The sequence below is a fragment of the Sinocyclocheilus rhinocerous genome, unplaced genomic scaffold, assembly GCF_001515625.1.
Source record: "Sinocyclocheilus rhinocerous isolate Xijiao unplaced genomic scaffold, SAMN03320098_v1.1 scaffold603, whole genome shotgun sequence".
Classification (NCBI taxonomy): Eukaryota; Metazoa; Chordata; class Actinopteri; order Cypriniformes; family Cyprinidae; genus Sinocyclocheilus; species Sinocyclocheilus rhinocerous.
This window is the reverse complement of record NW_015656630.1, coordinates 3,591,180-3,618,146: the sequence shown is the minus strand read 5'-3', so window position 1 is coordinate 3,618,146 and position 26,967 is coordinate 3,591,180. Positions and strand designations below refer to the sequence as shown.

The following is a 26,967-nucleotide window of genomic DNA, read 5'->3' as shown; positions in this document are numbered from 1 at the left end:
TTATATTAAAGGTAAAAATGGCAAAACTATCTTTTAGCAACAAAGATTTTCGTGTTGTTTTGACACTTGTTTTTACCGGAGGTAAGTCGTTCAACTTCAAAACAGATTCAGAACTTCATAAAGGCTTTTCCTTTCAATGATAAAAAAAAACGATAGGACACACTGGTTTCAATGAACTGTAGTATAAATCTACTTAGGCCTACTTACTCCAGCATTTTTCAAGAGTGTAAAAATCGTTCTGGTTTCATGCCATTTCAAATATAAAAAGATCCTCAAATTCAAATTTCGAATGAAATATCTTGTATTCACATATTTCTCAGACGACGAACCCCAAGTGTATCTGTTACAAAGTGTAAAACCTCTCCAAACGATCCAGCGCATACTGTCCGGTTCATTCAGAATGAATCACAAACCGATTTGACCGATTCACTAGAGATTCATCAGAGAACCGACTCTATCGAGGGAATCATTGGCGAATTATAGGCATTGCTGGTTCTGTGCCCAAACGGCTGACAGACACGGAGACGTGTGGTTATTTAAATATTGTGAAGGATTTTATTTTTCAGATCGGTTTCTCAGGCCCTCTCACTTCCTGAGGAATTAAGAAGTTTACTTTTCTTAAACGCAAGTGAGGGAAATAACTGCAGAAGCTTCAGACAGCCGGTTGCTACGATGGCGGGCGGGCCTAAAGCGTATGTAGTAATCCTATTGGCTAGGGCACTTCGGAGTGAAAACAATCGTGGCCACCATATTGAAGGGTCATTCCAAACCGAAGTGCTCGAAACTGGCCACTTCAAAGGGCCCTTTGGAATGAAGGATTTCACTTCAGGATGGACATTTCGGGCTCCCATGATCCTTTGTGCAGATTCTTTGCATGATGACGGCGCCTCCGTGTAGGCATGTGATAATGACGCAGAAGGGCACTTCAAGAAACAGTTGTTTGGTCCCCTACACCCTTCAATCATTCGAAGCTCTCACTCCGGAGGGTAAACCCTTTGAAGGGATTAGGGCATAGGGATGAGCCCTTCCGAATGGAAAGCAGTGTGTATGTGACCCTGGACCACAAAACCAGTCATAAGAAATTCGAAATGTAGATGTATACATCTTCTGAAAGCTGAATAAATAAGATTTCCATTGATGTATGGTTTGTTAGGATAGGACAATATTTGGCCGAGATACGACTATTTGAAAATCTGGAATCTGAGGGTGCATAAAAAAATCTAAATATTGAGAAAATCACCTTTAAAGTTGTCCAAATGAAGTTCATAGCAATGCATATTACTAATCAAAAATTAAGTGTTGATATATTTACAGTAGGAAATTTACTAAATATCTTCATGGAACATGATCTTTACTTTTCATTTTTGGCATAAAAGAAAAATCTATCATTTTGACCCATACAATGTATTTTTGGATATTGCTACAAATATACCCCAGCGACTTAAGACAAGGTCACATATACAGTCTGCATGAGGGAAGACGTGAGCATTTAAGAGAAGTCGTCTTTGATTATTGTAAGTTAATACTGATGCATAGATAAAATGTTATATATTTAAGTAATTTTTAGCGTATCTTGGAGCACCTTGGAACTCTGTTAGTATTTTTTCACAAAAACACTGACCATCTTTGTTAATTATGTCGATAATTCGTTTGATGTAATGCATTTTCATTCATATATGGTTGCAACACAATTTTTGTTGTTTTAGGTAGATTATAAAAATGTTTTATTGACTGATGTTTCTTCAACGTTCAGCTTTTATACTTTCAAATTATATATGCCATGTTATTGTTTCATCTTAAAAGCCTTTTAAAAATCGTGCCGTATTGATAAACTGATTTAAAATGTTTATCCACAGTTTCCAGATCGTTTATCCCGACTGTAGTGAAATTGCCTTCGTAAAATAGGCGTTTGCCAAAATGGCGCCCTAGATGACAGGTCTGTTATGAATAGCTTTTTTAGCAACAGGTTAAACGTTTAGATAAGAATGCTTCATTATGTCTATAGAACTTATTTTCTTTTCCAAAATTACATTTCGTAAAAGAATTATGGACATATATTAAAATGACGGTCATTGCATGATTGAAACTCTGTATATGCAGTATGGAGAGTAATAGACTCCGTTCATAATTCATTTTTAGGTTTGAATTTTATGGGTGAAAATAGATGAAGCAGGTTATCTCACAGAAATCCTTTCATTTATGCAGGCCTATAAAATGATGAATTCATCTCATCCCCCAAACCTGAAGCTTAAGTGTTTTTTTTCCCTCAAGATCACCTCTTTATAAAGCCGCTGGGAGAGGGTTAGCACTGGACCATTTTCTCTCTGCGCTGTAAGGTAAGAGAGTGTTCGTTCATGATATGAATCTCATTTGAAGCAGCCGGAAACATTGCTTTGCATGAGTGGTCCTATCGCAACGACTGACGCAAGGAACGCACCGATTTGTCACCCGCTTCCCGCACCTCTGCAAAGAGCTCGCGAGTACACGCTCCGTAACCGCCACAAAACAGCCTAAACCACAACAGGCCATTAAAGTTACCTCACCATGAAGAGAGATTACAGCACCTTCCGAGGGAAAAAAAAGGTGAGAGAGACTTCTAGCTTACATAACTGAAACCTTTCAGTAGTATGGCCTTATTCAGGGCAGACGCCATATTTAATCCTGTTCTACTGTCTCAAGGTACTGTGTTATAAATCTGATTCTTACAACATGTATTTTTCACACATTGTGCCAATTGAATGATCAAGATTTTTTATACTTGTTCGGTCGGGTATTTTCTTGACATTTTCACTGGCACTAAGACATAATTGATATATATTATTTACAGGTATAAATGTTTTCACACATTAAGTGTTCTTTACAAATAAAATCTGCAATAATATCTAGAAATTTTCCAGTTATTATAATTACACACTAGCCAGCAGGTCATCCTTATTGCTAAGCACTGAGACCCCTGGCATATAATTAGGTATGTTAATTTTTCCACTGTCTCAATTCTGAATGTCTAGAGAACAATGTAAGTGAAAACTGCCTTATTTTACTTCTCTACTTTAAATTGCCTGGACAACCTACTCTTTGCAAGTTGCCATGAAGTATAGAGTCTGTAACCTTTTTTTACTGCAAAAAGCAGTGGCTTTTGGTTTTGTAGTCAATGCTTTCAAGAGGCTAGGTGAAATCATTTGTGGCCACACAAATACAGGGCAACAATGTCACCGGAATAGAAATAATTCATAATTCTGCATTGCTGAACACAGATCTTGCACACGGTCACTTATTGTATACAATTAAATTATACAAATTTGGTTCGGACAATAGGCCGGTGCACAATTCAACCTTTATCCTGGTTCTTTTTCATAGCAAGTCCAACCCTGATTGACACAACAGTACAACCCATGGAACAGACCGTACATTTATCCCTCACATTATTGTTTTCATTTGTGAAAATGAAATATGATGTCTCACCTGAATAAGGTCCATTGCTACTCATGTATTATCTTGTTCCCTGTCACAACATCTGCTTTTTTCTTACAGAATTATACCAACGCAAACAACAGATCTGGAATAATTGACTTTGGATGTATCTGCTTTATTCATTTTAATTTTCTGACTACAGTATGTCTGAGAAACCTGACCGCACTCGTCAGCTCTACTTCAGACACATTCACAGTGATGAGAAAGAGAGAGAGTAGAGCTCCGCTGGCGTCCTCCATCTCACAAGAACAAAAAGGAAATACAAGTTTAGTCAAGTGTGAAGGGAGTACTCATTATAAAAGTGAAACATGTCAGTTTTGGTGTAAGAAATACATTTAAAATGCATTTGACTTCCTGCTTCTCTCCTACAATAGAGCACGTTTACATTACATGATTAGTGTTGCTCTGAAAAAAAGGGCTAATTTCCACACTTTAAAACTCTTTATGAAGTCAACACATCCTCTAGAGAATATTCTCCATTCCATCATGGAATCTTTGAGAGTTCAGCCGAGAGGTTATCAAGTCTCACTTTTCCCCCATTTTCCTCCCCAGAACAAAATACTTTCTGTCTCCTGGCAACAAAAGAACAAATTTATGGAGAGTGGAAAAGAAAAAAAAATTGACAGCATGTGGCACCCAAAACATATGCTTTATTTGTTTTTACTGAGACTATTCAAAGTCCCTCAACCGTTTCTTCAAAAACACATCACGCGCTGAATAATGGCTTTGAGACTCGCCATTATCTTGAATTCAGTGTGTTGTTGTTTTGAGGCACAATCTGCACTATCGTAATTGGACAGCCAGGCCTGGTGTGTGTAGTTCTTGTCTGAAAACACAGTAAGTCAGGTCTGTAAGTTAGTGAACTGGGAGAGATACTTCTCCTGGGAGACATGGGTCCGGCACTGAGGGCAGTGGAAGAAAACTAGCTGAAAAAAGTGACTCTGCACTCTGGGTTCGAGATGGAACCTCCAATTCCACATGGCTTTAGAAGATCCAGTCTGGGAAGCGACAAAGTGGATGGGCTGAAATTGGCTGGATGCCGAAGGAGAGAGGTGTATTGTTAGGGCTACGGCGAAGCCTCGCTGCCTGAGGAGGGAGACAATGATCTTCAATTACCAACAACTCTCAGTCCAATTTACTGCGGACATGAGTGGAGGAATGACGAAAGAATTGTCTTCAGAGGAGAGCTTCGGGTTGTAGAGGCTGAAACTTTCCGGCGAGATCTGCGAACAGAGAAAGGTGAGATTTTTTTATGTGCGGCTAAGTGGATCGACATATAGAAAAGTGAATGGGAGCCTTTTAATTAGATGACGAACACAAAGAAAGGGTGGTTTTAATTAGAAGGGAATCGATTCCGAAAGGAAGAAAGTTTTATTCAGAAGGGAGAGGGCTAGGAAAAAATGTGAGCTTTAATGAGACTACAAGATCAGAGCTTTAGTGAGAGGGAGGACTGCATTTTTTTTTAATCCAAGGTAGATGGCAAGCGACACTGGGAAGTGCCTGTCATTAATGGCTGCGCCTGTCACTAAAGCCGTAATGTATTTTACTTCTCTTTCACTGTAGGCCAAGACACACATGCCTAACGCGAGTTGCGGCGTATCGGAGAAAAAAAAAAGAGCACGCTTCACAAACAAAACATTTCAAGGCTACATTGTTGGAGTAGATCAAAAATGTTTTGCATTATTCACCAAAACGCACTTGCCTTTCTCCCTAATCATGTGCATCCAACCAGGTGAGACCGTTCCCCAATGCCTAAGATATAACCGCAGACTTAGTCCGACAGCATGGCAATTATACTTCGATACAGAAGGACTGAAAGAGCAGCAAATTAGACCGTGGGGTTGATCAGAGTCTCCCACAGCTGAGATCAGCTGATGCCACTCAGCCGCCCAGGTGTGTGCTTAATCAGGAGTGCTTCTCCTTTAGATTTCACGTTGGACAGAAGGAGCAGGTCCGCCGGGAGACCGCCTGTCAGTATTCATCTTCTAAATGAGAGCCCCCTTCCCTACTCCATCATGTAGCCTGTCTCTTCTTCTCTGGGAACTGCCAGTTCTGCTCTCCCCAGCAGCTACAACATTTCTCAACAAAACGCTGTGTTTTCCAACTGTACCCTGACTGTCTTTACAAAGCCATCAAGCAAGTGCAGGAGAGCCGCCTCTGCAGCCTTAGAGGCAGAGGAAGCACTATAGCTCACCGTGCCTGTAGGGTTCATTCAGGTGCATAACAATATCCGACAAACCTCTAGAATAAATGCAAACAATGTTGTTGCACAAAACGGCGTCGAAATAATCAGGCCCTACTCGCGCAAGATAAATATGTAAAAGCAGCTCTGATTAGGCTCTCGACTGATCTCTCTCCAATATAAACCGCTTCTCTCCACCATTAGCGGCGGCGTGTTTTGTAGTAACTCCATAAGGCCTTCAATAAAATCGTTCGGAGCAGCTGTACACATGATGTTTAATTGCACCCCCTGTGTTTACAACAAAAGATCCATCTTTCCTTGCTCTCCATTTTCTTGCCTTTACACTCTACCTCTTGAGCATCTGCTTCTATCCACTTTGTCTAGGGTTGCTAAGTGAGTTTCTCACAGGAGAATCTTCTCGTTGAGATATTGAATCTTCCCTTGATTTAAGAAGTTTTTATTTTCTCTAACTTTCCTTTTAAGCTTTGGTTCTGTTGCATACTGAAAAAAAAAAACTTTTTTGCCTGACTGGACCTCTTTTCCCATAGGACTGAAAAAAACAAAACAGAAAAAAACAGCGGCTGCCCACAAGTGTAGATGTAACCGAGGAGTCACAGATGCAGAAAGTTATAGTAGTTTATAGTCACAGATTATAGTAGTTCACAGACCCAGACATCATAGCTTCCATAATTGACCCCATTGCCTCCTGCTGGTGTCAGTAGATTTGAATCTATTTGAGGCATCACTTAATGCCTGAAGATAACCACAGTGACAAATACATTACCAGTACTCAGTCTCATCATTACTACAGCACAAACTGTAGCACAAAAAAACCGATGAGCCAAAAAAAATAAATAAAAGGTATTTAAAGGTTTTAGATCACCCATAAATTTAAATTCTGCCATAATTTAGTCACCCTCATGCTGTTTCAAAACCTTGCAGGGGCAAAAAAAAAAAAAAAAATATATATATATATATATTTCGAAAAATTAATGAGAATGAGTAAATGACAATTTATCTTTTTTATTTTATTTTTTTACATTTTTATATATTATTTTTTGTTATTTTATATTTGTAATATTTTGCATTTTTGTTTATATACAAAACAGATGTTGTGCTGTACATTTGAGGATGAATTGTTTTTGTTGTCATCATTTAAAAACCTGTTACACACCTGACATATTAAAGGGTTAGTTCACCCAAAAATTTTAATTCTGTCATTATTTACTCACCCTCATGTCGTTCCAAACCCGTAAGACCTCCATTCATCTTTGGAACTCAAATTAAGATGAATCTTATGATCTTCAGATTTTATGAAATCGGATAAGCTTTCTGACCCTCCACAGACAGCAACGGAACTACCACGTTCAAGGCCCAGAAAAGTACTAAGGACATTGTTAAAATAGTCCACGTGACATCACTTGATCAACCTTAATTTTATGAAGCTACGAGAAGTTTATAGTCACAGATTATAGTAGTAATCTGTAGCTTTTTGTGCACAAAGAAAACAAAAATGATGACTTTATTCAACAATTTCTTCTATTTCATGTCAGTCTTCAAGACGCATTCACTGACGCAGGAGCCGGCGGTCTGAAGTAGAACCCGGATGCGCTGCACCTTGTTTACAAGCAGAAGAATGCACAGGCATGCATTGTGGTACTCCTGCGAACACACGTTGAAGACTGACACGAAAGAGAAGAAATAGTTGAATAAAGTTATTTTTGTTTTCTTTGCATAGAAAAAGTACTTAAAATGTAAAATACTGAATAATGTAGAAACGAATGTTTCTTAAATCATCAGTGCCACTTTATAATAATGTTCATTAACAGTAACATATGTAGCAAATTAGCTCAAAAGGGAAATGTATATAAATAATTACGTGTAATTTCATATCAACTCGGATATTTTCGTGGCTACAGAAAATAACTTTCTTACAGTACCAATGCTTTAGAGCATGTAGTTATAGAACGGATAGTAAAAGGGACACTTATCACAAGTGGTGACAGAACCAGAAGCTCATGTAATTTGTGCACAAAAGTTTTATTAACTAAACACTAACACATAACTAATCTAGACAAACAAACAAACATACAAATCACTCCTTCATGGGGAGGTTGGATGACTGAAACCGTTAAAGAAACCAGAGAATGCAGTTATGGAAAATGAGTCAGTTAACCACCTGAGTGAAACCATCAGTGCCATTTTATAACGGGGTCTGCAGCTTATACTAAACTGTTTCGTTTAGTTAAATGAACGATACTTGCATTGCCTTGGCCTTGAACGAGCGTCCGGATGCAGTCTCGGATGAAAGTCTTGATGGTTTGGAGGTTCGGTGGTGTAGAAGTCACGATCACATTCTTCTGGGTTTGAAAAGTGATGAACTTCAAAAAGATGTTATTCTGACTCTGTGGTGGTCGGGAGAGTTTTCTCCCAGATGGAAAGTGAAGGCATGGCTGTAGTTAAGGCCTGTCAGGCACGGCTGCGCCGGCCCCGGGAGGGTGATGAGAGCAGAGACAAGAGACAAAAGCCAAAAACCTAAAAAGCCCACGGACGGTCACTGATGTGAGGCCTTATAAGTTCGAAGCTGGTCACACCTCTCAGGATTTGAGTGAGCCAATGAGGAATGGTACCTTTGGGGGCAAATTTTACGATCCTTTGTCTCTAGCACGGTGTTTTGCATATGAAACTCAATTGGGTGTTCAAGAGAAGATTCACAAGACCATATACAAGGAGGTAGTAATCATACACAAAGACCTGGGGATATACATGATAGGAAAGCCAGAGAAAAATTTGTCTATGAATTAATGAAAGAAGTCATTTCCTATAGCAGTATGTGTCTGGTTTAGAGAGAATTGAGTAGGAGGAAGATTCTCTCTACATACTTTTAGGTCTTAACGTTTATCTGATCTGGCTGAGGTGTCCTGGCCGGGAGATCGTTCACAAACATATAGGCACCGAGTCTGGTGTTGGGTGAGGGGTCTGTGATTGTTTGTCAATCTAACGAATAATTGATTTGTTAAATCGAATGAACAATTGTGTGTCTGATTGGTCCAAATGCTACACAAACATATAATGCATTTTAAAAGGTACCTGTTGTGTAATAACATGATAATTTCATCTGACAAATGAGAATCTGCAAGGTGCAGAATTAGAGTCTGATAAGTGTAATTTTATTTTAAGACATACGTGACTTTCAACACAGACCTATATACAAATAATACATACATATAATATATACATATAAATCTAAAACCTTAAAGGGATAGATCACCCAAAAATGAAAATTTTGTCATCATTTACTCTTATGTTGAACATAAAAGAAGGTATTTTGAAGAATGCTGGTAATCAAACAGTTGATGGTCCCCATTAACTTCCATAATATTTCTTTCTCTACTATGGAAGTCAGTGGGGACCAACAACTGTTTGGCTCTTCAAAATATCTTCTTTTGTGTTCAACATAAGAAAGAAACATATACAGGTTTGGAACTACAAACGGGTGAGTAAATGATGACAAAATTTTCATTTTTGGGTGAACTATTCCTTTAAGGTACAGAATATAAATATTCACATATAAATACATACAGCAGGTGACTCAGACATTGTTGAATGCATGTACGCCAGTGGTTTGAAAAGCTGTGTTAATTCTATTTGGGCAAAGAGACTTGCAGTAAATTAGATTAATGTTAAAGTGTCATGTTTCTAGGATTAGAAGATGAATTCAAATGAGTCTCTAGGTGTGTGATGGTGCTCGGCAGGTGGGCAGGGAAGTGTTGAGCTACCTTTCTCTTGAAGGCACTGTTGATTCGGAGCTCTCTGCCATGTCTTTGCGATTTCAATAATCCCGTTTAACAACCCGACAAACACACACAGCGCGGGTCAATAAAATATGACTTTTAATAGTACTTCCTGTTGGACTACTCCACAAATGTGACTCTTATAGTACACTATAACTCTCTCTCTCTGCCAGACATGAGCTATCGGCCATTTTTATCAAGCAGAATGCCACAGACGAGGCAGTGAACGAATGTGAAAGGGACAAGTAGTTATTCAAAAAGTGATTTTCCACTTGAACATGCCGGAGAAGCCTCCTGAGGCCTAAGCGACTGTGGGAAGGGGGGCGTTTAGGCCCAATGAACGGGTGAGGAGGCACTACTGTGAGGTGTGGCGTATGGCCGCTGTGTTTGTCAGGGCTGATGGATGGCTCTAGGCTGTTTCGGGATCATAGATGATTGGAAGATTGAGTTCAGGTGGGACGTAATCGGGTGTTAAATGAGACAAAGAGACATTTTATTGACACTATTGGGCAGTGGAGGAGTGCATACAGTACCTAGCTGGCATGAACAAAAATTGACGTGATTGCACGTACAATATGATGCAAAATGAGTTTTTCATGTGCGATGTTGCATGTTCCATGGGGTTCCGAACCATCTCTGCTGTGCTTATTGACTTTGCACATAAACCTTTTTAATGATGATGCTGTTTAAATTACGCCATTGATTTTAATGCACCAATTACGTCTATAGTGTATGAGAGTCGATATGTAGGACAGCAGTACAAATAGCTGAATATGAGAGGGTTTTAGTCCAGCAATTTTCTATGAGTCTTAAGTGCCTACGATCTGTGAAACACCTCACTTTCCTGAAAAATGTGCAATCAATACTGTGGAGAAAACCTTTTTAGGGCTTGCAGCTACATGCATTTTCTGCTGAATGAAAGAATAATCAAGTTTTTAACGCCTTGTGACTACAGGAAAAGCACGCCGCCGATGCACGCATCGATCTCCGCTTCTGTTTGTTTAGGTGCGGTTTTAACTATCCTTCCTTTAGAGGCACAAATGTGTCGTGTGATACGAGGGGATGGCATTTTTCAAGGTTTTGAGATACGCCATTATTTGACAGTGTTTAATTGGAGAGTACATTTGAGAGACAGCCATCCCCGCCGCTGGCTTTGCTTCTAATTGCCAGCAGCACCGCGCTTAACGAAGCGAGTGAGAAGGAGCATGGGTGAGGGAGGAACAGAAAGAGAGAGGGGCCAGGTTTCTATGGCAACAGCACATCAACAGTAGGCAGTAGCCGAGGGGGTAGTTTCATCTTGAAGAAAGACCCTCTCTGCTGAGGCTCCCTCCGCAACAAGAAACAAATGCCCCAGCCGCATGCAAAAAAAAAAAAGAAACACCAGTGAAACAGAAAGCTCAGCCTGCAGAGTGCTAGGCGAAGCGAAAACCTATCCATTAGAAGGAGATTAATGAAAAAAACTCAGTGGGTCCTCCCATCGCAGCCTCGGTTAAATAAGCCGCTACGAGCATCCCTGTCTGCGAAATGTGCTTCTATGTGGTCCAGAAACCACTATCATCCTGATCTCAATTATTATTCATGCGGCTTCACTCGTTTCATCCGCCATCCTCGGGAACGCGTACGCTGTAGGTGATGTCAACAAGAAACTGAAGAGCACCAGCAGAAAGGAAGGCTATCTGATTCATTAATCCTGACTGTTGAGTATCAGGTATTAAACGCTAATCCTTTGCCTTTTTGGGGAGTTGTAGTTCCCCTGACGACCATTAGAGGGCGGTTTGGCCTTCTAAACTATTCTATTCATGCACTTGACAGCCTAATGTGCATTTCTCACATTCGTCTGTTTACTCACATACTTGCTCCAAGTATTTACCTCACTTTCCATCTTGTACGTTTGATATTCTTTTTAACTTGTTTATGGCTCTCGCTTTTCACAGCGTTTGTTCGCTGGCTCACATCTATTTATTTTTATCTGTGAAAGCTATCATTTCAGAGGTGCGCAAATTACGTTGTGGCATATCTATAAAGACAGCGCACCAAATGAAAGCCGGATTGATTTATTGTCTTTCATCTCAGCGTTATCATCTTTATGGCTTCGTCTTTATTGTGCTGTCGAGTACTGGGAGGTCTTGGGTGTAACGGTTTAACTCCTTGTAGGGAAGAGAATTAGGTTTCCGAGACTGAGAAAATTCGGTGTCTTGTGTTTTTTGATCATTAATATTGATGGACAGCTTTTGTGAAGTGAGAGCTTCACATTACTAGATCTCACATTCGCTATTCTGTTCTATTAAGTTCCTGTCAGTCCGGCGAAACCGTAACCTTTTCCTCTTTCTCTGTTTACACAGGCAAAGAGACCCAGAATGGGAGAGAGAGAGAGAAAAAAAGAGTCTTATATCTTTGTCAGATCAATTTGCTTTATTAATGAAAAAGCTTTATGGAGAGATCACAGTCCCTAGATTCATTCTTAAACAATGACTCACCAAGCAAATGTATTTCTTTTTTTTTTTTTTCCTTCACTCATTTTATTACAAACTTTGCAAGGACTTATTACAAGGGGTTTGTTTTCAACATGCGGAAACGGAACAAAACAAAACACATGGGAATCAAACAAACAAGTCGGCTCGGACAATCCACTGTTCACAATAAACATAAAATCTGATAAAGCCCTCGGTGACAGGAGCCAGTGAATGACTACGGTGCAGGCATACGACAGCCACATTCACACTGACTCGGCAAAAAAGATCAATCCATCCAAGGCAAGATGTGCACATCTCAATAAACACTTTACGATTTTTATATGCCATCGGCTTTTGTTGTAAGATTTAAAAAGCTTCACTTGCATGTACATAAAACTGTACAAAAACAGATCATCACAAGCATTTTTAGTCCTATATAAATATAACCAACAATTAAGGATAACAAGTTTTGAACTCTCCTGCAAAAGACATACTTTCAAGGCAGCTGTCTTCAGTTTGGGGTGAACGGTGAAGATGAGTTTTGTGCAGTGAACGTCGCTTTAGTTCTCAAGAAAAGGTTTCTGAACCGGCACTAACATTTCAGCAAGAACAGTAAACGGTTTCTACCAATTATCTTTGGAATTCATGCTCAACTCGTCGCCTGTTTGACACCACACACGGGGAATGTGGAGAGCTATGTACAGCACACTTTTTAAGAGATGTTTACCACAAACACCAGTTTTCGTTAGTCTATGAAGAAAAGTCTCGCTCTAAGGACGAAGAAAAGACTCCCTCGTTCGTTACGGTCGTCTCATCACATCCAGACATCTAACAGTGAAAGAGCACACATCTAAACACCAGTTTAAAAAACAACCACGAGAAGTGTACACTCCTCCATCCATCCTCCGGCATCCGAAGGACTCTAGGAGTCTAGCCTTAGAATTACTAGGAATAAAACAGCCGAGATGAAGCCAGAGGAGTCAAAACCTGCAATTCAGACTATCTGACTCAGGCCGGCATCAGAGTGGAGGAAGGTCAGAACCTGCTTCACTCAGAGTTTGAATAGATGAAAGCCTTTAAGTGGTGGTAGAGTTTTGTGGTCATCTCTATCTTTTAGCCGTGTTAAGTCCAGGTCAGCGATCTCACATGTTCGCCTGGGAAGAGCGCGGCTGCAGCACGAAGGAGGAAAAGCGAGCTGGGCTAATTACGCTGGATCATGACTCTCGCTGGATTTTTTTTTTCCCTATCAGAGTCACTAAATGGCTTTGAAAACAGCATAATGTGCTTTCTTTCCTTAGGGCGGGATAATCATTCGCCTTATTTAATCATGGCTACGTCCAGTAATTTCCATACGTTTCAGCCTTAATTATTCGGCGAGAGGTGCTGAAGGCAGTCGCGATGAGGTAAGTGCAGTGAAAAATGCGACTCGCTAAACAATTGAAGCGTTTGGACCGGGATCTTTTTCTGTGATCTGTGCTTCCTTTGGGGGCTGGAGTGTTCGCATATGCCAACTGCACCACACTCATTACTCACCCTAATTAAGGAAATGCCCATCGTCAACCCCCTGCAGACAAAGCACGCTCGCCCAAGCGCCGGGATCTGGGCAGGTACTGTGCTGCAGTAGGTGCGGAAAAAGTAGAGATATTGAGGCGATGCAATAGTAATGATAATGTCCATCAGATATATGGTCCTTGAGCACACTAGATAGTCATTGTCAAAATGGTCCCCCAGAGATTCTCTGAATCTTGGAGGGAGACACAGCTTTAGAGCAGGTTAGATAGTCAGCACAGTGTCAAAGAAAAAAACTAACCCGAAGAAATACCCAATTGATGGAGGACAGAACATTTATGTAAAAAAAATGTGGCTGAAAATAGGCAAATGGCGAATGGTGATGTGATCATTTGTAACATTTGTCATTTTTCGATTGTGGAAAAAAAACATGCACAATTGACATGCGAAAGACAAGACAGGATTATCAGTCTAATTTGTCCATTGTGATTGTTATATACAACTGTTTTAAGGCATTAATACATTTGTTCTTCAAACAAAGTCTAAATAGGACACAAAGATTTCATTTCAAACTGTAAAAACTATGTAAACAAAGAAAACAGGACCGTGAATATGAGTGTGGTGGCGAAAATGGACCCATTTGATGGAGACTAGGTGTGTTTGTGGACTTAACAAAACTCTACTGATAATTTGAGGGGAGGCAGGTGGTCTCCTCCTCACTGAGGCTGTGCTGTGTGAGCCGTAGGCGTCTTTGCGAGTGCCAGGCAGCGTTTGCACTACATCGTGGGAGTTCAGGAGAGATTCACAGTGCCAAAAAACACAAGTTCTGCCACATGACACAAAAGTATGCACGCACATTCTCATCTGTTGAATAGCGTGTTAATGTGCCAGAAGCCACATGTTACTTTTCGTGACAATAGGTCCCCAGACGCACGAATGCACACACCGGCATATGTTAAGGTCTGTCATAGTGAGTTAATCACTGTTAAACCCACTGCCCACCCTCACCGAACACACAACTATACACCGTGCTGCAGCGTGCATATGGACATACAGTACAGCAGGTGAGGATCTGGGTCCTAGACGGGCACAACGAGGGTCATGGAGCACCATCAGGACATTTTTCCCTCCACTCCAGCTCATCTTTTCACGTTCCCATATGCCCATTACAAACGTTCAGACCCTTGAAAGCAGTGGTACCGACACACACTTCAGGTGTTCAGGCTGATTTAGATGTAACATTTGTCACTATTTTTCAACTTGAGCCTGATAGTAATATTCATATATACACCATAAAAATTTATTTACAGCGTTTTACATGTATAAAGACTGCTCTCCTCTGAGGACAGGATCAAGTTAAGAGTGTTAGACACTCTGGATGTGGCTCAAGACCCTTTTACAGCAGTATTTCCTGTCCACTTCAGCACTTGGTAATCTAGTAGAAGAACCCATGAACATTCTGTAGGCTAGCGAAGCTAAAAGTTTGTTAGTCACATAAAAGTATGCGTCGGTTGTTTTTGATGGTATGCAAAAACAGTACAAACAGTTGAAAGGAACAGTAAAACATGTTAAAAGTGATAATAAATAGATGCATGAATGCATGAATAAATAAATAAATAAAATCAATCTACTCTGACATTATGACAATAGCGTGTTTTTCCACTATCCAATTGATATCCTGTCGCAAATTCGATGTTCTCTTTTCGTAACCCTGTCTCTGTAATTTCTCAAATTACAATTTCTATCAAAGATGGTGGGTGTGGTTATCTCACAGGTATATCTCTCTTTTCGAGGCGTGATTGGAGGGGGGGCTGGTAGGCGGGAACTCTGATGTCACGCTCAGAGGCACCTCCTCCAGTGGGGCGTGGTCACTGGGGGTGTGGTCACTGCTGGAGTAGGCACTATGGGAAGGTGGGAAGCGTGGCCTGTTCTCCTCTCCTCCCAGCCTCACACTCCCGTTGGCCAGGCGTCCCAGGCTCCCCCTCTCTTGATAAGGCACAAACGTGGACAGTTTAGGGGGGTTGTGGGTCTTGCGGACGGGCGAAGGCTGACCGGGCATCCAACAGGAATCTGAGTGACCCAGCTCGCTGCACTCCTGACTGCAGTTTCCCGTCATGGCAACATCAGGCAGTGAGCGAATATCTGTGAGAGGAAGGCACACAAAAAAGCAGTCTTTAATGATGAGTAAATGATATTAAAGAACAGCAAATCAAAACTTGTTTTGATACGCTCGAGTTCATTTCTACCGGGTGAGTCACAGAGACAATGCAGTTCACCTAGCGTCAAATGCAAGCAACTAACAGGGAATACACAAAGACCTGCCAGTGGTTGCTATGCAATGTGGTGTGGTTGCTATGTGAGAGGCAGTTGTTGCTATGCACAGTGCTGTTGTTATGCACTGCATACTGGGATTTCTTCAGTGGCTACTGTGGGTCAGATTCTTCTGGTTTGATTCCTTCAAGTCATTTGAATTGAAATGGTTTCAAATGCCGACTGACGTTTGCTAGGTGCATTCGAATGTCTGCATGCCCACATACATACTGGAAGTTTGGTGGCAAAAGGGCGAAAGTGCAATTCACTTTTCACTGCATTTATGTCACTTGGGCTGCAATCCCTCAATATAAATGTCTTTATTAGTTATGTACCTATACACATACAGGCACGCTAACATTCAGTATCCTACATTCAACATTAAATGAGACCCACCAAGGCCCCTGAAGGAAAATTCAGCACTAAGGCTTATTGATTGGCAGGTCTGAAATTAGTGAGCCTCTGATTGCTATCCATTTTCCATTCCACTGTTCCCTAATTAATTAAATAGGGCCGAGACCCAGTGACCTCATTCCGACAGAGCCACACAGAGAGCTACATTAACACACACTTCCTGTAATCCGCCAACCACATGCACTTTTTCTCAGGATCTGTTCCACTCTGTGGACCACGTTCCTCACCCTTGGGCATTCACACCAAAGGTTTTCAACCTCTCAGTCACGAACCCACCTTGGGTTGCTGGATATGGGGATGGGGTCGTAGTCTTTTTATCATCATACATTTTTTAGCAGAATTTTTATAGTTTATCATAAAAAATCTATAAAAAGCGTAAAATACCAAAATAACTTAATTCTATGACATCGCTAAGAATTTCAAGTAGTGTTGGGAATTGAGGACCAAATGGAGGCATGTGCATATGCTATGTTATTTATGGTGTAATACGATGCTGTTGTGATCAGTGCGCCAAGAGTGTGCGCATCAATAATAACGGACAATCGCATGGCTAATGTATGACTCCTGTTAAGTCAGTATAATCGTCTTCACCTTGATTTCAAAAGTCATCCATCAAAAATGTACTAGTGTGACACTGGTTTGCTTTATCCAACTGAGAGATAGTTTGCGTATCATATGCTCATACAGCGGTTGGGTGTTTTGAGCCGCTGTTCAGTGCATATTTCACAGCAAGAAAAGGCTTGGGCTGCTCTGAAACAATCACAGAATATGGGAGAGGTTGTGGTTTGAAGCCATATACATGCTAAAATTAATAATTTACTGAAACCTGGATGCGAGTCTATTCTTTCCTCTGTTTCATATGTTATTGGCCGGGTTTTCACAGCAGTTGCGATTGTTTTGAACTGACTGCTTAAATGCATTTGCTTATGCATTTATGGACTTTAAGTTTTCTATAAGTTTGCTGGTTTAAATTGATCTGTTTGCAAACTTCTTTTCGTTTTTAATGTATATTTTTATATAGTATTATTTATTCTGTAATGTATTGATTGAAAGGGTTAAACATGAATGAATTAATTTATTAGATTTTTTTTTCTTACCACTCTGCAAGCCTCCTTTGACAGGCTCATCCCACACTTTGAAAACCCCTTAACGGGGTCATATATTGCTAAAAAGAACATTATTTTGTGTATTTGGTGTAATGAAATGTGTTTATGCGGTTTAAGGTTAAAAAAACATTATTTTCCACATACTGTACATTATTGTTTCTCCTCTATGCCCTGCCTTTCTGTTAGGTAGGCATGGTTGACTCTTAACATTTATAAAGAATATCTCTTTGGATTTGAGACTTTAGTCTTTGCAACTTTACAGATCTTCTTTATGCACCAAGAGCTTGTAACACTCCAAAGAAAAAGGAAAAATTGAAATCGCATCATATGACCCCTTTAAGACCGAGAAAAGACTTGGGCTGCTCTGAAACAATCACAGAATACGGGAGAGGTTGTGGTTTGAAGCCATATACATGCTAAAATTAATAATTAACTAAAACCTGGAAGCAAGTGTATTCTTTCTGCTGTTTCATATGTTTTTCATATTTTATCAATTCTCATTTTCTACAGAAATTTCTAACATTTTAAAAAACATTAAATAATAGATAGAATTAGCACAGAATCTTGTTCATCACACATTGTTGCCCATGGGCATAGTGAAACACCAATGCTTAGCAAAGTGCTGTGAATAAAATAAAAGTTATTGGAATAAACCCAAATGTACCATTTTCCCCAATGCGCCTTCAGGATGTAAGGTCTAGTTCCAAAGATGATGAAGATGTTTATAAAAACGTATAAAACAACACCTTATTAAAGGAAAACATAAGGCAATCCAGTAAGCCAACTGCAAAACAGTGTGCATAGCACAAATAATACCGGACAAAAGAGGGGTGAACACAGAGGAACTTAAATACACAGTGATAAGGAACTAAAGGGTGAACAGGCATGCTGATTAATAAATGTTCATGGTGACTGATGAGTGGCAGGAAACTAGAAGCAGGAAGGTGATATGAAACAAACTAAAAGTCCATAAACTAAAAAGTGATAATGAAACTAAAAGAACATAATGGTGACACAGGTCAATTAATTCATTGCATTAATCACCTCTAAAAAATGAAAACTCATTCAAGTCTGTATATCATTGAAATTAGCTCATCATTTGGCAATGAAATAGTTTTTCTTCAGATATACAGTATATCGTCTATGGAACCAGAATACTTAAAGGGATAGTTTAATATACGTCATCCGCTGGACGCCACTCTCTCGTGAACGCGCGTACGACAGTTAGCGGAAGTTAGAGATTAAGGTTTATAAAGTTGTAAATATGGATATTTTTCTTACACAAACACATCGCTTCGCTTCGGGAGGCCTTTATTAATCCCCCGGAGCCGTGTGGACTTCTTTTATAATGGATTGGAGCTTCGCTTCGGGAGGCCTTTATTAATCCCCCGGAGCCGTGTGGACTTCTTTTATAATGGATTGGTTCAATTTTTTGGACTTCAAATTTTGGGCTACCATCCACTCCCATTATAAAGCTTGGAAGAGCCAGTATGTTTTTTAATAACTCCGATTGTATTCTTCTGAAAGAAGAATGTCACATACACCTAGAATGGCATGAAGGTGAGTAAATCATGGGGTAATTTTCATTTTTGGGTTAACTAACCCTTTAAGAGCAATTGTAATCACTAAATTATTTATGGTTCCCATCTCTAGTCGCAAGTATTTTTTATCCTAAGGAATGTGTTGCAGACCACAAAACATTAAGAACCTCTGATCTGCACTCTGCCTGCCATGTTACCTTTCTCTCCACTTTCGATTCTCACCACAGTTCCAAACTACTTCATCTTCCAGAGACAGAGAAAATGAAGAGAAAAGTAGTGAAGACCCTTAAATGTGCAAGAGATCTACAGATGGCAGCCCTGAGGCAGACACTGGGGCCCAGGGGACATACCTCCACTGGCCTTGAACATCCATGCAGCTTTAATGCACTCATTAAAAAGAGCTCTGTGAGGCTCCACCAGCACAACATAACTGACAGTTCTCTCCACACGAAAACATCACACTGACCCCACCACCGCACAAACATACGTATGCTTCAAAAAACTCCCAATAAGCAGGGGCCGACATGGTCAATACATCAAAAGAGGTCTGGAATAGTGTAAAAGAGGGCGTTTACTGGAGGAGGAAAGAGGCTTTATATCTCACCAAGCGGAATAGATCAACTTGCCCCTCTGGAACAAACACATTAGAGTCCTACAGTCCTGTTTGTGTGTGTGTGTGTGTGTGTGTGTGTGTGTGTGAGAGAGAGGGCTAGAATGTGTGGGAGAAAAAGTGTGTGGTGAACTTGGAATATAATTGAGTGTGTGCGTTAGAGGCGCAACCTGTGTGTGTGTGTGTGTGTGTGTGTGAGGGATAGTGTGTGCGTAGGAGAAGGAGCATGTTTGTTAGATGACGCTACTGTCTATGTGTTTGCGAAGTAATAGTGTGAACACATGTGTTTGTGCAAGAAAGATGTGTGCTACAGATGGTGTTTGAAAGGTGAGGTGTTGGGAGTGTAAAAAGTATGTTTGTAAATGTATCTAATTATGCATGATTGATAAGTACACAATATTTAAATTCTCATAGTATTTCATGAAAGCAGCATAAAAATCCAAAATGGCTGACGAAGCCAAAGCTATGTACATGTAGGCAGGGACAAATAACCATTATTATTACAATCTAATATTTCATGATCTAATCATAATCAAATATATAAAAGTCCAGTCCCTCTTGGTTCCATTTGGAAAATGTTATATTAAAGAAGTAGTGTTTATAATACAGTTAGTGTAATTCTGATTAGGTGTGCCACGTTTGAAGTAATTTTAAAATGCTCCTATGCAACCAACAGTTCAGGTAATTATTAGTATGCTACATTGTGGAAAAGTGTATAAAACACCTGAAACCATTTATTCACTATTGGTGTCATATTTAAGTTGCTTACCATACACCTTATCCTTAATGCAACCAGTAAGTGTGTTTAAATGCACTTTGCACGTTTTATTCAGTTGATTCAATTTTTGAAAATATCAACTACACTGTTACACATAGTTAATAAAATAAAGATTACTGGAGCATGTTCTACAAGAAAAAAAAAACGAAACAATTTAATTTGTTCTGTCTCAAAATTTCATGTTTAATTCAACGTGTTACTTGCCATTTCTTTTGTAAATATTTTCTTAGTGAAAATAGTTTCGAAGCACTGAATTCGGTTTTTGTGAAGTCCAACATACACAGACCCAGATAATGCGATTGTAGCTCGGCTTTGTCCAGCATACACATTAATTGGCTGTAAAAGACTGTAGCTTGATTATAACTGCCCTTCAAAGCTTCGAGTAGCTTACTGCATTAATAAATGTCATTTCACATCTTAAAGGCACGTGTGTTTTGCCATTTACTGTGATTGGCATTGTGTATGGGGTTTGGACTACACTTTGGTGTTTTCTCTGTACAACAAAAGCTTGAAACCATCTAGGTTTACAGCCTTAATCACAGCACACAACCTGGTAGAGACCAAAGGGAAGTCAGAAAAAGGAAAGATGAAAGAGCACAAAAAAAGGTAAACTGCACGCTACAGGCGCTTCTCCGTGACCACCTTAGCATGCAAAACTTGCCCGTCCTTCATTTTAAGACACATGTAAGGGTGGGTTTGCAGTGTTCTTGCATCAGGGAACCAGTGGGATGACTGGTCTCGTGGATCTGTGGCAGGTTTCATTTCTGTCTGATCTCCACCCGAGGGGTAGTGGGGAGGGGAAATGGGTATGTTGCTCTTCCTGAGATTTCACAGAACACCTCCTGTTTGATCCGGCGTGCACACTTTCTAATGTACCCTCAGCCTTTTGCCCTCTCTCTGTCTCTGTGATCCTCTTTTTTCTAGTGCTTTTTCAGAATGACTCTCTCTACCTTGCTTGTCTACTTTTATTCTCCCACCCCTTCCCTTCCTCTTTTACTTTCTCTCCAATCTGCCACTTTTTCTCTCCCTTCGTTACCCTCCCTCCATCTCTTTCCTTCTACCTGCTGCTTCTGAGTGCGCCACTGTGCTCTAATCAGCTGGAAATTACAGTCCAGTTCACGGAAAAGCACACCAGACCAAAATAATCTGTCTGACTCCACAATTGTCCACGGTTTTAATCAAATGTGCAAAATGCTCATGTAATTATAAGAATCTATTATCAAAAATCAGGTGCCCTGTGGTTAACTACGAAAAAAACAATGATGTCTATATTTCGGTAATAATTTGTGGCAGCCGTCTTCTTGCGGAGGGAAAATGACACAGCCAGACCAAAATAATCTGTCTGACTCCACAATTGTCCACGGTTTTAATCAAATGTGCAAAATGCTCATGTAATTATAAGAATCTATTATCAAAAATCAGGTGCCCTGTGGTTAACCACGAAAAAAACAATGATGTCTATATTTCGGTAATAATTTGTGGCAGCCGTCTTCTTGCGGAGGGAAAATGACACATCTTGGTTTTGCCTGACATGCTGAGGTTATTATCAGACACGGAAGCTCCTCTAACAAGCTGGCACTGCGGAGTACATCATGTTCCTCTCTAGAGCAACCAGGAAAGACAAAGAAAATGAGAGAAATCAGCCGAGAAAATAACACAAAATAAGACAGATCTTGGAATCTTTCACATAATGGCAAAGACATCCCAAGAAGTATACATATTTAAGAAGTAATGATGGCAGATTTTCAGGTGCTGAAGCATTATGGACGTCTATTATCCCGTGTTGTTTCTGTGACAAGGCAATTTCTGAAAGCAGGTCATTTCTCTGTTACAAAACCCTTCATATTTGGAGTGAGAGGGGCCTTTGAGGGCACAACAAGTAGCATTTCAACCAACTGATCATGTCTACCCATTCTTCAGTCTCTACCGACTCAGCATGGGGCTTTTGTTAAGATAATCTCAGCCTCTAAATTTTTCACTCCAGAAAGTGCAAAAAAGATTTCAAGGAAGATTTGATTCATTATTGAACACAGTACTACTCTATTTTTGTACTTGTGAGAGTGTTGATTGCAGCTTGGAGCATTTGGGTTGCTGCAGTTGTCTTTGGTCTCCATTTTTGTTTGGCGTGCTGTGCCATGGCTTTCCATTTGAGAAGGAACGGAATTGACGAGAAACTTCTTCTAGAAGACCTAAAGATCCTCCAAGTAGAGGTCTGTGCGGGATTGATTTTTCAGTCTCGTTTCCACAAGATTATGTTCCGCTGGAGAATATACAACCCTGCACTTGTACACATTTTCTACCTTTCTACCTTAAAACTAATTTGAGTAACTTTTATTTTATTTTTAGATATTTATATTTTGTGGGAGTCCCACAAGTGATTTCTTTCTCCCGCTTCCTGCACGCACATCGTTATCTTCCCTCTTGCACTCAGAGATGTAGAAGTTTCCCGTGCTGCACTCAGTTGCGTCGAATGCAGACCTCTACCTTCAAGAGAGGGTAGGGAGAGAGGTTGGGAGGTGGTGCGGCCATTTTGATGAACTGATTAGCCACTCGCTTCTGCCAGGTCCTCCTGATGGGCAGCAATTTTTGGGCTAGGGATCATTTTCCTCTTGGCGCCAGAGTGGTGCTGCTTGGCTGTAGCCAAGGGGTTTTATTATGGTGATTGCTGGCGCTTGTATGGTCGTATCTGGCTTTGATGCAACACACTTTGGCACTATCAGTTTACTGTTGGATTATGGGGTAACAATTAAAATCTGGCTTTCTGGTGTGTGACTGTATAATCACAAAGCATTAGAGCATGGAGCGAATGGGCAATGGTGTGTATGGCCGCATCAATACATGCGAGGTAACGTGACTGTGTTCTGTCTGCAGATTTACAGCGTATGTTTGACTACACGGACCGTGTTGCCTTTGGCTTTCTGGTGAAGATGGAGAGTGGCCGCAGTGGACTTGCTCCTCTCAGCACTGCTGAAAATAAGGAAGTACATGTCAGAGCCACACAGCTCCGCTCCCTCTAGTGCCATCCATCATGGCTGGCCAGTTCAGTAGTTAGAGAGCGCTTCGCTGGCTCTCCGTGTATGCGTGTGTGTGTGTGTGTGTGTGAGATGGAGTTATGAGCCCCAGGGCATTTCTTTGCCTGTATGAGCAGCCCAACTGGGGTGGAAGTGGATTTGGCCGCAAGCCAGCAGTCTCTCAAAAGTGCCCTTTGCTCTACCTGCTCTAAGAGAGCTTTTCTGGGCAAGTCATTGTGGTGCAGAGGTGGTGCATGGATTTTGGGTGCGCATAACCCCTCCTTGATCATTTGATGGACCTTTTCACATTTCCAGGGTTCTCAGAGGCAGAAGTCATCAAATTTGGGTAATTTTCTATAATGGTAAATGTAAACTATGATCAATAGAATTTTTCCTTCTTATTTGTGTCAATAGCAAAATAAAAATAAAACTCACAATAGCATTTCTATGACTTTACATTGGTCAGAAAAGAGAAAGATTTCAAATTTGCTGTCAGGCCCTACCTCCTCCCGCCATTGAATTAAAAAACACTCAAAAATTACCCCAAAAATCTGTCATCATTTACTCACCCTCATATCGTTCCAAACCCCCAAGACTTTGCTTAATATTTCCAAACACATTAAGATAATATTAATGAAACCTGAGACGTTTCTGTCCCACCTCCAGGTAACCAAAACTTAAAGATTCAAAAGGGTTATAAAGGCGTTGTAAATACATATGTATGTACAGTAAGTATGTTTGTATGTGTGTGTGTGTGTGTAAAAAAGCCCTTAATGTTTTTTTTAAATAAGTAAACAGTAATACAATAAAAACAAAAAAGCAAGGGACAAATACAACATAAAAAAAGATACAAGTGAAGCAACTAGTGCTAAGTTTTTTCTATGCAAGTCTGAAGTATTCAGCTAACAGCCTACTACAGAAATTGAACAATCGAATGTAAAATAAAACAGCATAGTCTTCACTGTAAGAGTTAAACTTGTTTTGTTTCTTCTTTGTTTCTTTTTAAAGCTACAAAAGTCCTTCAGTCAAGGGCAGTGAGTGATTTTCTCTTTGTCTTTTGTTGTTTGATTAATAGTAAGCACACTGACAGCTGCAGAAATATTAGCCTGGCTGTCACTTTAAGAGCTGCATGGATCCAGTATACTGTTACACGCATTTTAACTCTAAACCGTTTATGTTAACTTAAGACATAAGCAACAAGGGTTTACGTGAATTAACACCAAGCACAGCATTTTGACATTTTTGCTTGTATTTGACCATTTAAGCATGCACCCTAAGCTAAAACTTTACTTTACTTGTGTTATGTTCCGTCTGTGCATGCACAGAAAGCTGCCTGAGGAACATTGCGAGATTTCTTTGGCGCTTTTAATAACACTAATAAACTTTAATAAATCAAGCATGTCCCATTTGTGAAAGTAACATTAATTTTACTTTTTTGCACCTTAAGTTTGGGCTTTTAAGGAGAAGCAAAAGCGCAACGCAGGAAAGCGGTGCAATGTGGCACAATAATCGTTTTTATTTTGAATCGAAACTGAAATCAAAACTTGATTTCAATTAATCACACAGCCTAATGAAAATATAATAAACTTTTATGTATGATGTTAATTGTGAAAATGTGTCATCACAGTCACAATTCAACAGCGCAAATAGGGTCCATTGGCCCGTGATGTGTCTAATTTTCTCAGGAACCCCCTTACAGAGACTGTGAAGCTCCAGTCTGAGCTCAGATATATTGTTCTTTCCTCTTTGTTTTGAGCTAATCGGCTGTCCGGCTTCGCCTCATCACATCCCATCAGCCACTATTCTGCAATGTCAGTCCGCAGCAACCACGCATACAGACACTGTGGAATATTTTTATGCACTTTTTAAAATGATCCCCCATGTCTGTCTAACAGTTCCCTTTATACTCTTCTAACTTAAGTCTATAATGTCAACTTCCCCAACTTTGCATGTTATTTATTGGGTTATTTTGTGCTATGTGTATTGTAATGTTCTCCATCTGTCAGGCAATCAAAGGTGTTTACTGTATGAGCAATCCACATGGCAGTATAAAAGGTTTTGCTTCTGATTAGCATACACACAGCTCACAGAGAGCATGCTTAAATCGACCGCTCACAAAAAGAATATTGAATCTATTGAAACTTGCTGAAAAAATCTATTGAAGCACCAACATTTCAGCTTTACTGGTGTTTATGAATTAACTAATATCTTGTGGCCATTAAGTAAATAATAACGGAATGATATATTATTGACTTTCACACTGGATTAAATGACTTCAGCCTGGACCACATGAGCAGATCGAGATGAAACTTGTATAAGAGATGAATTATATGTGGCACGAAGATGAGAAATCTAACTGCAGCAAAGGTATGCTATAGTTCGATATACAACATCCAGCCAGACTTGTCAGTCCACATGATGTAACTTAAAGAAAAATTGGGTGTTATTTGCTGGAAAATGAGCGAGGAGCAGGCGAGAGGTTTGAAAGGGCTTATTTGTGCTTTATTGTAATGTGACATGATGAGGGTGTAATCAGTTTCATTGAGGCACAAACCGAAGGCTGATGTTGATCTTCCGTGAAGGCGATAATCATCTAATTTTTATTTATGATCAGCTAACATTGCCGAGGCCCTATCAAGCCCTGAACCCACTGCTGTACTTTGAGTGATCCACTTTGTCCTAATGACAGATGTTATCTCCACCACTTGGGCCAGATCGCCTTGCGGTCATTACAGACAATCCTGGGTAAACATCGGAGCGATATGTGAAAGGACGGCTGAAAATGGGCACTTGGAGAAGAGGAAGAGAGAGAGAGAGAAAAAAAAGCAGATCAGATTGGACCGCAAATTCTCACTGTTTATTTTAGAAAATAAACAGCTAAATAATATTAAAATTATTAAATAAATGACTTTGCTGAGGTCATTTATATCTACCCCTTGCAGTACTCCTTTAGTGTGACACACTTATGGTGTGTGCACACCAAAACGAATGTAATTATTTGTGCGAGTAGATTACATGCAAAGTCAATGCAAAGACGGTACTCGCCTCAATTGCGTCTTCCATGCAAGTTTCAAGTTTCCTTGAAAATTTTCAACTCGAGCTGGAAATTCGAATGACACGTTGGAAATTCGAATGACACGCAAACCAATCAGCGAAAGGCTTATTGACACGTCCGATTTAACACTGTAATCCAGGTGCAATCCCAGGAGAAGACGGTAAAATTCACCATGTTGTGTGCACCTCTGGATGATGCTGTGAACCCAGACATATCGGTGTTTAGTTTTCTGGCGTATGTAGGACTTCCACATCAGGTACAGAACAGCAATAGTAGTTCAATCATGACAACTCTCAGAAGATTTTAGCATGGTGATGGATATGACAATGTTAATGTATTTGGTCTTGGCGGAATAGATCTGCTACGCTGCTGCTGAATTGCTGCTAGCCAGCCATATAAATGCAAGGCAGTAAGCTCATTGGCTGCATATGCAGCATGAACCAATCAGCTTGTGCCAAGTCGTTTAACTCTCTGAATATCATCAGTTACGTTAACAACCCGTCAGCCTGCGCCATCTAGAGTTTCATGACTGAACTATATATTTATCTCCAACATGGTGGATGACGGAAAAAATGTCAGAAAGAAATGTTGTTGTGGTTTTTGATGATGTGCGTGAAGACACTCCTCGTGGTGCATAGGCTTGCCGCGATAGACGGTGCTGACGGTTATACCGCTGTTAAGCCACAACACCGGTTACGTCACTTGCCCACCGCGTCACCGACCCCCACCGTCG

General features: G+C 40.2%; 1 protein-coding gene across 2 annotated transcripts in view; it reads right to left on the bottom strand.

Moving 5' to 3' along the window:
• Positions 1 to 11,845: 11,845 nt before the first annotated feature.
• pcdh1a (protocadherin 1a) overlaps positions 11,846 to 26,967 on the bottom strand; it is an 87,384-nt gene continuing 72,262 nt past the window's right edge. Inside the window, exons 5-6 of one of the 2 annotated variants that reach the window (XM_016528518.1) lie at positions 15,182 to 15,551; positions 11,846 to 13,644 (exon numbers count right to left, since the gene is read on the bottom strand). In XM_016528518.1, the coding sequence (XP_016384004.1) occupies positions 13,263 to 13,644; positions 15,182 to 15,551 (752 nt within the window). In that variant the 3' untranslated portion in view covers positions 11,846 to 13,262. Of the gene's footprint in view, positions 13,645 to 14,656; positions 15,552 to 26,967 lie in introns of those variants that run through there. The other variant, XM_016528519.1, reaches the window with a different exon arrangement.